General features: G+C 37.3%; 1 protein-coding gene across 1 annotated transcript in view; it reads right to left on the bottom strand.

Annotated features, from left to right (window-relative positions):
- Positions 1–12,521, bottom strand: part of MSH4 (mutS homolog 4) — a gene marked incomplete at both ends in the record, with an annotated part of 92,548 nt that overhangs the window by 12,186 nt on the left and 67,841 nt on the right. Inside the window, 3 exons of the mRNA XM_079697683.1 lie at positions 9,356–9,556; positions 10,804–10,928; positions 12,182–12,285. Coding sequence (XP_079553809.1) covers positions 9,356–9,556; positions 10,804–10,928; positions 12,182–12,285 — 430 coding nt within the window. The remainder of the gene's footprint in view (positions 1–9,355; positions 9,557–10,803; positions 10,929–12,181; positions 12,286–12,521) is intronic.

The raw sequence follows: 12,521 nt of genomic DNA, 5'->3' as shown, positions 1-12,521 counted from the left end.
TACTAATAAAAATAAAAGTAATAATAATAACAGTAGCAATTATAATGATCACACCTCAGAAAGCAGATATCTTAAATACAACTTTCTCATAGGATTGCCAAAAGGATTAAATGGGAAAATAAATGTGAAAGTACCAAGTATAGAATATGGCATATATGGTATATGTTAATATTTTCTCTTCTCTCTTATCTCCACCAAAAAGGCTCTCAACTTATCATCATATCAAAGAAACCTACTGGCTGGTATTTTGCTTCTAATCTGGCTCTCCTCTAACCGTACATTAACCAGAGTGAGCTATCTAAAACTCAAATCCAATTATGCCATTCTCCTGCTTAAATTTCAATAGCTCCCTATAGATTTCTGGATAAAGTTCTATCTCCTCCATTCAGTACCTAAGGCCCTTCACAATCTGACTCCTGCCCATCTCTCGAGCTTTAAGCCTGCCACTTCTCACAGCCATTCTTTGTTCTACAAAGCAAAAGAACCACTAAGCCTCTGGATTCCTTGTAGTTCTTTGGGAACATCATACTGTTTTTTGCTTCTGTGCTTTGGAACATTCTCTTACCTCTGTCTGGAAAGTCTCCTTCTTTCTCATACCCTTCCCTTAAGTCCATAGCATTTTATATATATTATCTCACTTAATCTTTACAACAGTTCTTAGACGTAGGTACTATTATAATTTTTATTTACAGATAGAAAAACTAAGGAGGTTAAATAATTTGCCTAAGATCATACAGCCAGTAACTAGACAAGCTAGGTCTAGCTCCAAAGCCTATATTCTTAACTTCAGTGCCTTTCAAGTCCTACCGTTTCCTTTATAATCAGATCATATATATAGTTTTAGGTATTTCAGAGGCTGAAGATGGACAGCGACAAGAGAAGTAGAGTAATAGTAATTTTCTTCAAATATTTGAGAGGCTATTCTCAGGAGATACTAGATGATTCTGAAATGCATAGAAGATAAGAATTAGGACTAATGAGTAGAAGTTATAGGAAGTAAAATTTCAATTCAGTATAATGAATGTTCTAACAATTACAGCTATTGAACAATTAGATAGCCTGTTTTTTTAAAGGACAGAACTCCTTATAACAATTCAAACAGAAGTAAGATTATCATGTAACATATGAATCAGTATTCTTATAAGGGGAGGGAAGTTATCTAAGATGGCCTTTTAAACTATAAACTCAATAAAATATTTACTCTTTATTCATTCATTCGTTCATCTCTAATCTTCTTTCCCGGTAGTAAGGGTAAATTTGCACTGTATGATCAATATTGCTATTGCTGTATTTCTCTTACAATCCATTACACTAGACCAAGGTTTTTCAACCACATCTTGGGCTGGATAAATCTTTCTTGTGTATGTGTGTGGACTGGGGTGGGGTGGGTGAAATGGAGAAGGTGGCTGTCCTGTGCATTGCAGGATATTTAGCAGCATCTCTGGATTTTATACTCCCCTCAGTTGTTACAATTAAAAATGTCTCCAGACATTGCCAAATTCTAGGGAATGAGGGGAACCAAAATCATCCTTGGTTGAGAACCCCTGCATTAGGACCAATAATCTCATCTCTGATTCATATAGTCCCCAAGGAACCCAGTTTTCAGAGATAAGCGGTGAGTATGCCTCTATGACAAGAAATACGTAACAATGTTGGGCCAGTGACAGCCATTTACATGTGTGTGTATACACATATGTGTGTAATATATCAGTTGCTGTAGCCAAGTTATTGGTACCCCCTAAATTAACTAAGGGAAATGTTTCTGTGCCCAATCTTATAATTTTGGGAAAATCTTACATGGGTTATTAGAAGCAGCAGTTTATCCTACTTATTTCACTTTTCCTAGCAATAAACTTTTTGAATCTCAGATAATTATATGATTCAGTTTAGCAGTAGTTGATACAACATTAACAGTTATTGTAAGGAAATTTCTACTTTTGTTATATCCCACAAAATTTTCAGTACAATGTAATCCAAATTGGACGGAGCTTAATAAATACCAAATAGTAAAACTTATGGTGTGTATATATATATATGTTAGATACTATTATACTTTTAGGTAAGAAAATCTACTCCAAACTGTTCTTGGGTTAATTAAGCACCTAGATCTAAAATACTGGGCACAGGCGGAGTCAAGATGGTGGACTAGGAGGATGCAGAATTCGTGTCTACACACAACTAGGGCACCTACCAGGCACCACTGGGGGACCATGGACACCTAAGGGGATGGGAGGAACCCCCATGGACTGGGTAGGATGTGGGGCATGTGGGGAGTGACAGGGGAGGAGAAGTAGAGGTGGGATGGGACTGGTGCTCCTGAGGGGCAGCTGGGGGAGGGGAAGGGATCCCACACCTGAAGGGGGAAATTGGGGGACCATTGGGAGGGCAGAGAATCAAAAAGGAGTGTGGCCAGGTTTCTGCTGCCCACTTGGGACCCCGGGACCCTGCTGAGATCCAAGGCCTGATCCTCTGCCCACCAAGGCCCCCTCCAGCCTGGCGGGTCCTGAGGGAGTGGGAGGGGAGCAAAAGTAAAGGCCGGACCTCAGAGACTGGCACCTCTGAGGGGTGGCTGGGGGAGGAGAGGAATTCCTACACCCAGTGGGACCCACCCACGGTTAGGGGTCCAGCAGAGATGGGGGAGACCCTGGGGGAAACACTGGGGGAGACAGTGTGGGGGGCATGCAGAGGAGGAAGGGAACACGGCCAGTGCTTTCCCTGTCTACTTAGGCACCGGGGAGCCTGTTGGGCTCCCAGGCCTAATCCTCTGCCTTTGGAGGCTCCCTCCTGACATGCAGAGCCCAAGCCCCGCCCCTACACCCCCACCCAGGGCCCTACCTCTACACTCGGAGACACCCTCCAATGCGCTGGACCTAAACCCCATCCACAAACCCTCCCTCAGGGCCTTATCTCCAAACTCCAGAACCCCACACTCCAGAGGCCCTCCTTTCCACGTGCTGCCTCTCCCCTTTGGCACAGGTCCTAAGTAGAGGCTCTACCCCATGCTTGAATGTCACCCTACCTAGGCCCCACCACCAAGGCCTTTTCTGGCTGCATGGGTCTTCAGCCTACGCCCCGCCCCACGCTCAAATGTCACCCCCCCCACCCGCCTAGGTGCTGCCCTGCCCTAAACCCCGCCCCTTCCTAAGTTCCACCCCCCAAACTCCACCCCCAAAGCCAAGACTTTTTCCCCCCCTCTTTTAGATCCGGGTTCTGTTTTACCTTGCTGATTCATTGCTGATTCATTTATATTTTTATTTTTCCTAATAAATATTTTATATTTCTAATTTTCTTTTATTCTTTATACTTTGTTATCATTCTCTCCTTTTGGCCTGTTCCCCCCCATGGCCCTCCTTTTTTTTTTCTTTCTGTTGTGGTTTTATTTTACCTTCTTGCAGTGGTTTCAATTCTATTTTTATTTTTCTTAATATATTTTTTATCTTTCTAACTTTATTTTGTTTATTATTCTTTGATATTGCACTGCTCCTTTTTTTTCTTTCTTTTTTTTCCACGCCATGCAGCTTGCGGAATTTTGGTTCCCAGGCTGAAGGTCAGGCCCGAGCTCCTGTGGTGGGAGCTCCGAATCCAAATCACTGGACTAACAGAGAACCTCAGACTCCAGGGAATATCAATAGGAGTGAGGCCTCTTGGAGGTCCTCATCTCAGCACCAAGACCCAGCTCTATCCAACTGCCTGCAAACTCTGGTGCTGGACACCTCAGGCCAAAAACCCAGTAAGACAGGAATGCAGCACAACCCATCAAAAAAATAAAAAATGAAATGACAAAAAAGTATGCTACAGATGAAGGAGCAAAGTAAAAACCTACAAGACCAAATAAATGAAGCTGAAATATGCAAACTACCTGAATAAGAATTCAGAGTAATGATAGTAAAGATGATCCAAACTCTTGGATACAGAATGGAGAAAATACAAGAACATTTAAAAAGGATCCAGAAGAACTAAAGAGCTAACAAACAGTGACGAACAACACATTAACTTAAATTAAAAATACTCTCAAAGGAATCAATAGCAGAATAACTGAGGCAGAAGTACAGATAAGTGAGCTAGAAGATAAAATGGTGGAAATAATTGCCAGGGAGCAGAATAAAGAAAAAGAATGAGAAGAATTCAGGACAGGCACAGAGGCCTCTGGGACAACATTAAACATGGGAACATTCGAATTACAGGGGTCCCAGAAGAAGACAAAAAGAAAGGGTCTGAGAAAATGTCTGAAGAGATCAGAGTCGAAAATTTCCATAACATGGTAAAGGAAATAGTCAATTAAGTCCAGGAAGTGCAGAGAGTCCCATACAGGATAAACCCAAAGAGAAACACGCCAAGACACATATTAATCAAACTATCAAAAATTAAATATAAAGAAAAAAATATTAAAACAGCAAGGGAAAAGCAACAAATAATATACAAGGGATTCCCCATCAGGTTAACAGCTGATCTTTCAGCAGAAACTCTGCAAGCCAGAAGGGAGTGGCAGGACGTATTTAAAGTGATGAAAGGGAAAAACCTACAACCAAGATTTCTCTACCCAGCAAGGATCTCATTCAGATTCGATGGAGAAATTAAAACTTTTACAGACAAGGGATTTCCCTGGTAGTGCAGTGGTTAAGAATCCGCCTGCCAATGCAGGGGACATGGGTTTGAGCCCTGGTCTGGGAAGAGCCCACATGTCGTGGAGCAATTAAACCAGTGTGCTACAACTAGTGAGGCTGTGCTCTAAAGCCCGTGAGCCACAACTACTGAACCCATGTGCCACAACTACTGAAGCCCACGCGCCTAGAGCCTGTGCTTCACAAAAATAGAAGGCACCACAATGAGAAGCCGCGCACCACAATGAAGAGTAGCCCCTGCTCACCATAACTAGAGAAAGCCTGCATGCAACAATGAAGATCCAACACAGCCAAAAATAAATAAATTTAAAAAATAATCTTAAAAAAAAAACCTTTATAGATAAGCAAAAGATAAGAGAATTCAGCACCACCAAACCAGCTTTACAACAAATGCTAAAGGAACTTCTCTTGGCAGGAAACACAAGAAAAGGAAAAGACCGACAAAAACAAAGCCAAAAGAAATTAAGAAAATGGTAATAGGAACATACATATCGATAATTACCTTAAATGTAAATGGGTTAAGTGGTCCAACCAAAAGACAGATTGGCTGAATGGATACAAAAACAAGACCTGTATATATGCTCTCTACAAGAGAGCCACTTCAGATCTAGGGACACATACAGACTGACAATGAGGGGATGGGAAAAAGATATTCCATGCAAAGGGAAAACAAAAGAAAGCTGGAGTAGCAATTCTCATATCAGAAAAATAGACTTTAAAATAAAGACTACTGTAAGAGACAAAGAAGGACACTACATAATGATCAAAGGATCAATCCAAGAAGGAGATATAACAACTGTAAATATTTACCCACCCAACATAGGAGCACCTCAATACATAAAGCAAATGCTAACAGCCATAAACAGGGAAATTAACAGTAACACAATAATAGTAGTTGACTTTAACACCCCACTTACACCAATTGACAGATCATCCAAACTGAAAATAGATAAGGAAACACAAGCTTTAAATGACACATTAAACAAGATGGACTTAATTGATATTTATAGGACATTCCATCCAAAAACCACAGAATACACTTTCTTCTCAAGTGCTCATGGAACATTATCCAGGATAGACCATATCTTGGGTCACAAATCAAGCCTTCGTAAATTTAAGAAAATTGAAATCGTATCAAGTATCTTTTCCGAACACAACGCTATGAGACTAGATATCAATTACGGGAAAAAAAACTTAAAAAAACCCAAACATATGGAGGCTAAGCAATATGCTACTAAACAACCAAGAGATCACTGAAGAAATCAAAGAGGAAATCAAAAAATATCTAGAAACAAATGACAATGAAAACACAACGACCCAAAACCTATGGGATGAAGCAAAAGTGGTTCTAAGAGGGAAGTTTACAGCAATACAATTCTACCTCAAGAAACAAGAAAAATCTTAAATAAACAACCTAAATTTACACCTAAAGCAATCAGAGAAAGAATAACAAAAAAACCCCAAAGATAGCAGAAGGAAAGAAAACATAAAGATCAGATGAGTAATAAATGAAAAAGAAATGAAGGAAACAATAGCAAAGATCAATAGAACTAAAAGCTGGTTCTGTGAGGAGATAAACAAAATTGCTAAACCATTAGCCAGACTCATCAGGAAAAAAAGGGAGAAGACTCAAATCAACAGAAATAGAAATGAAAAACGAGAAGTAGCAACTGAAACTGCAGAAATACAAAGGATCATGAGACACTACTGCAAGCAACTATATGTCAATAAATGGGACAACCTGGAAGAAATGGACAAATTCTTACAAAAGTACAACCTTTCAAGACTGAACCAGGAAGAAATAGAAAACATGAACAGACCAATCACAAGCACTGAAATAGAAACTGTGATTAAAAATCTTGCAACATGGGGCTTCCCTGGTGGCGCAGTGGTTGAGAGTCCGCCTGCCAATGCAGGGGACGTGGGTTCGTGCCCCGGTCCAGGAAGATCCCACATGCCGCGGAGCGGCTGGGCCCGTGAGCCATGGCCACTGAGCCTGTGCGTCCGGAGCCTGTGCTCCATGGCGGGGGAGGCCACGGCAGTGGGAGGCCTGTGTACTGCAAAAAAAAAAAAAAAAAAAATCTTCCAACAAACAAAAGTCCAGGACCAGACGGCTTCACAGGCGAATTCTATCAAACATTTAGAGAAGAGCTAACACCTATCCTTCTCAAACTCTTCCAAAATATAGCAGAGGGAGGAACACTCCCTAACTCATTCTACGAGGCCACCATCACCCTGATATAAAAACCAGACAAAGATGTCGCAAAGAGAGAAAACTACAGGCCAATATCACTGAGGAACATAGATGCAAAAATCTTCAACAAAATACTAGCAAACAGAATCCAACAGTACATTAAAAGGATCAAACAACATGATCAAGTGAGGTTTATCCCAGGAATGCAAGGATTCTTCAATGTATGCAAATCAATCAATGTGATACACCATATTAAGAAACTGAAGTATAAAAACCATATGATAATCTCAATAGATGCAGGAAAAGCTTTTGACAACATTCAGCACCCATTTAGGATAAAAACTCTCCAGAAAGTGGGCACAGAGGGAAACTATCTCAACATAATAAAAGCCATATATGACAAACCTACAGCCAGCATCATTCTCAATGGTGAAAAACGGAAAGCATTTCCTCTACGATCAGGAACAAGACAAGGTTGCCCACTCTCACCACTATTATTCAACATACTTTTGGAAGTTTTAGCCATTGCAGTCAGAGAAGAAAACAAAATGAAATGAATCCAAATAGAATAAGAAGAAGTAAAACTGTCACTGTTTACAGATGACATGATACTATACATAGAAAATCCTAAAGATGCCACCAGAAAACTACTAGAGCTAATCAATGAATTTGGTAAAGTAACAGGATACAAAATGAATGCACAGAAATCTCTTGCATTCCTATACACTAACAACAAAAAACCAGAAAGAGAAATCAAGGAAACACTCCCATTTACCACTGCAACAAAGACATAAAATACCTAGGAATAAACATACCTAAGGAGGCAAAAAACCTGTATGCAGAAAACTACAAGACACTGATGAAAGAAATCAAAGATGATACAAACAGATGGAAAGATATACCATGTTCTTGGATTGGAAGAATCAATATTGTGAAAGTGACTACATTACCGAAAGCAGCTACAGACTCAAAGTAATCCCCATCAAATTATCAGTGGCATTTTTCACAGAACTAGAACAAAAAATTTGACAATTTGTATGGAAACACAAAAGACCTCGAATAGCCAAAAGAATATTGAGAAAGAAAAACGGAACTGGAGGAATCAGGCTCCCTGACTTCAGACATACTACAAAGCTATAGTAATCAAGACAGTATGGTACTGGCACAAAATCAGAAATATAGATCAATGGAACAGGACAGAAAGCCCAGAGATAAACTCATGCACATATAGTCACCTTATCTTTGACAAAGGAGGCAAGAATATACAATGTAGAAAAGACAGTCTCTTCAATAAGTGGACCTGGGAAAACTGGACAGCTACATGTAAAAGAATGAAATTAGAACACTCCCTAACACTATACACAAAAATAAACTTCAAATGGATTAAATAAAATATTTCCAAACAAAGCAACTGACAAAGGATTAACCTCCAGAATATACAAACAGCTCATACAGCTCAATATCAAAAAAATGAACAATCCAATCCAAAATGGGCAGAAGACCTAAATAGACATTTCTCCAAAGAAGATATACAGGTTGCCAACAAACACATGAAAGGATGCTCAACATCACTAATCATTAGAGAAATGCAAATCAAAACTACCATGAGGTATTACCTCACTCTGGTCATAATGGCCATCATCAAAAAATGTACAAACAATAAATGCTGGAAAGGGTGTGGAGAAAAGGGAACCCTCCTACACTGTTTGTGGTCATGTAAATTGATACAGCCACTATGGAGAACAGTATGGAGGTTTCTTAAAAAACTAAAAATAGAACTACCAAATGACCCAGAAATCCCACTACTGGGCACATACCCTGAGAAAATCATAATTCAAAAAGAGTCATGTACCACAATGTTCATTGCAGCACTATTTACAATAGCCAGGACATGGAAGCAACCTAAGTGTCCATTCATAGATGAATGGATAAAGAAGATGTGGCACATATTTACAATGGAATATTACTGAGCCATAAAAAGAAACGAAATTGAGCTATTTGTAGTGAGGTGGATGGACCTAGAGTCTGTCATGCAGAGTGAAGTAACTCAGAAAGAGAAAAACAAATACCGTATGCTAACACACATATATGGAATCTAAAAAAAAAAAAAGGTTCTGATGAACCTAGGGGCAGGACAGGAATAAAGATGCAGACATAGAGAATGGACTTGAGGACATGGGGAGGGGGAAGGGTAAGCTGGAACAAAGTGAGAGAGTAGCACTGACATATACACACTAACAAATGTAAAACAGATAGCTAGTGGGAAGCAGCTGCATAGCACAGGAAGATCAGCTTGGTGCTTTGTGACCACCCAGAAGGGTGGATAGGGAGGGCGCAAGGGAGATGCAAGAGAGAGTGGATATGGAGATATATGTATGCATATAGCTGATTCGCTTTGTTATACAGCAGAAACTAACAGAACATTGTAAAGCAATTATAATCCAATAAAGATGTTAAAAAAATAAAAATAAAACACTGGGCACAAAATGTTTTAAATGGGGAGCAGAATTGGTAATTATAAAGTAAACCCACAACTCACCAATTTGGGCCATAATCTGACAAAGAGCAATCTGTTTCAAATATGTGGATTTCCCACTCATATTTGGTCCTGTTATGATAAAAAAATTACTCCCTTCTGTAATGTAGGTGTTGTTGGCAACAGGTTTTTCCACAGATATTTTTTCAAGAATGGGATGCCATCCATTTTTGATTGCTAAAGTATCAGTAAACTCTGGCCGAACTAAAGAGAAAAATGTTTTTGAAAGATTAATATATTTATACTTAAAGATTTTGTGGTATGTACATACTGTTTATACTTCAGTGATTTTACCTGGGTCAATTTGGAACAATATCATTAAGGTATTATTTTATCTCCAATCCTTCTAAATTATAATTGACATAGTCTAATCACATCACAACTTTTATTCATTTCCAGAAAAATCTAAGACTTAGCTCCCTGTCATTGTGCTGGGCTCCAAAAGAGTTCATAACTTTTTCAGATTTGCATAAATTAAAACGAATCAACCAGCCATTGATAACACTTTTAAAATAACAATTAATTTACAAGTACTCTAAAATTGCACATTTACTTAATCCTTGTCTTAAGCATTATTTCAAATCTGACATACTTAGCTTTCCGAATGAGGTCTGAAAATAGAGTAAAACCAAATAAAAACATAATTTTATGTCCAAAGTTACAGAAATTTTGTGTAAAAAGAAATCTCAGAGGGTAGAGAAAACAGACACAAAAGATTTGTTAATTTATAGCAAGAAACAATGATCAGGTCTGTATAGATAATTTCTGAGGTGAAGAGGGTGGGAGGACAAGTAAAAATTAAAGTGCTACATGTTTCTAGATGAAACACATGGATACACTTGAAAGCATTCATTATAAAAGTGAGGCTGATTAGAAATTTTTTTTTTTTTACTATTTTTAAATCATTTTTAACATCAAAAATTCACTATTTATAAGTTTTGAGTTTCAGAATGGTCCCTCTCAAAATGGAGCAATATCAAATATCTTAATAGTTAAGAAAACTACTATTAAAATAGCTGATCTCTAATGTAAGGTTTTAACCCCAAAAGAGACATAAAAGATTGAAAAGTTTTGGCTTATATAATACCAATTGAAAAATTTAACATTTCCATAAGAAATACAGAAATATCAAAGATGAAAAAATCTTTTTAGAATACCTTTTCCCATCATACAGTCTTTCTTATTTGGGGAAACTTTAAAGTTTCTTGCTGTTTTTTTTTTCTTTGTGATTTCTCAATTTCTCAGTAAATAATTTTCTGACTTTTAAAAGAAAATTTAAGGATAATTTCACTTTCTCTATTTTGAGTCTTAGTCTAGGACCATAAGCAAGACATTGTATTTCAGGTAAAAAAATAAAAAAATGTAAACCATTCATAATTGTTATATAAAATTGCTTGAACAGAATACAAATTTCAGTATGCAACGCATTTATCCCAAAGAAAATAACTTACCATAGTCAGAAAGAGTGCAGGCATGAGCAAATGACAGTAGCATATCCAGCATTGACACAGTGTCAGACAGTTTATATAAGCAATGAATATGTTCATAAATCTCACTAAGCAGTTTGCACACTATCCTGAAAGTATATGTTTGGTAAGACAAGTAGTGCCTTTTACAGAGGGACATAAAATGCAATTGTAAAACAATATTAAATTCATTGTCTGAGGTAAAATAACATTCACATTTGAGTTGTACACTACAGGTAAAGTCTATTGTTCTATTGCCTCATTTTAGAGATGAGGAAATTGAAGGTTATACTCAAGGTCACAGTTACTTAGTAGCAAAGAATCCATCTTCTAGTGTGTTAACACCAAGTTTTAAAAATAACTGCTTTTATTAAATATTAATAAAATAAAATTTTATTAATAGAAATATTTTATATAGGTCAAAGCAAGCCCTCACTATACTTCAACAGATCCCATCTGCTAATAATTTTGTTTTTGCAATGTTAAATTCAACACAAAAGCTATTATGTATTTTCTCTCACCCATTCTCTCTCTCCCTCTCTCTCTCTTCTCACACATACACACACACACACACACACACATATCCTAACAACATAATTATTTAAGCTTTTATGTGGCAGTTATCATATTGTGACATAATATAAAACTTTTTCCCTTACATGGAGAAATATGTTCCCCAGCTTACTATATCTTATAATCTTTATGGTCTATGCTCTGAAATTGTTTTGAAAGCCCAACATTTATCTTTATCATCTCAGCTTACCAATGTCCTAGTTCTTATTTCTAGACACATTGCTACCATTTCATGAACAGCAAAAGATTGGCATTACTGTGATATTGTTACATAAGTACTAAGGCATGTGAATTTGAGGGCTTACATACTAAAGAAAAAGAATAAACCTAATGAAACTTATCTGGGCCCAAGATAAGCCCAGATGTACCAAGTTCTACATCATGGTGGAATATATACTACAAAAGTATCAGTGGTACTACAGGTATTTCAAGCTCATGTCATTATGACATTTCTTAAAACTTTATAAAAAGAATGAATGAAGTACTGCTGAAATGTAGAAATTTGGTTGGGTATCAAACATTTTCTATAACACAGTATAATGTGTTTGTTTGGTTTGGTTTCATTTGGTTTTGTAATTAAGATTTGCCCTGAATGTTCTGTGAGGCTCAGTGATCCCAATCACAATGACAGACTTTAAAGTTTTAAATGGTTTTCCAGAAAATTGTCTTTCCTTGCTAACATTTGTAACTACAATTTTTCACAACCAGACAAAAAGTCAATTAATGAAACTTATAGTACCTCAAATTAAACCAATTTAATTCAGTATTCAAAAATTTCAAGTGCTCTTACATGTAAGTCATGTGATAGATTTCTCTCAAAGACTCTTGGCATCTTTCATTCATTTTAATTAAATCTGCTGATGTAAAGCTGTAAGAATTTTTCATCTTACAAATCTGCTAGGAAATTAAAAAATAAATGTCAAGATACATATACACTCTTATGAAATAAAACATACAGATTTAAAACAATAGAAGTATAGGTACTTTGGTTAATCACTTTAATTTTTCAGGTAATAATCTCACAAAAAAAAGTCCCAAATAATGTTTGTGAAAGAGAAAAGGAAGATCACTTCTAAAGTTAAAGCAGAATTTTTTAACCTGGTCCATCTGACATGACTATTTTTACAGGT

This window comes from Hyperoodon ampullatus (assembly GCF_949752795.1).
Source record: "Hyperoodon ampullatus genome assembly, chromosome: 2".
NCBI lineage: Eukaryota > Metazoa > Chordata > Mammalia > Artiodactyla > Ziphiidae > Hyperoodon > Hyperoodon ampullatus.
The sequence above is the reverse complement of the archived record's forward strand: the minus strand, read 5'-3'. Positions and strand labels throughout refer to the sequence as shown.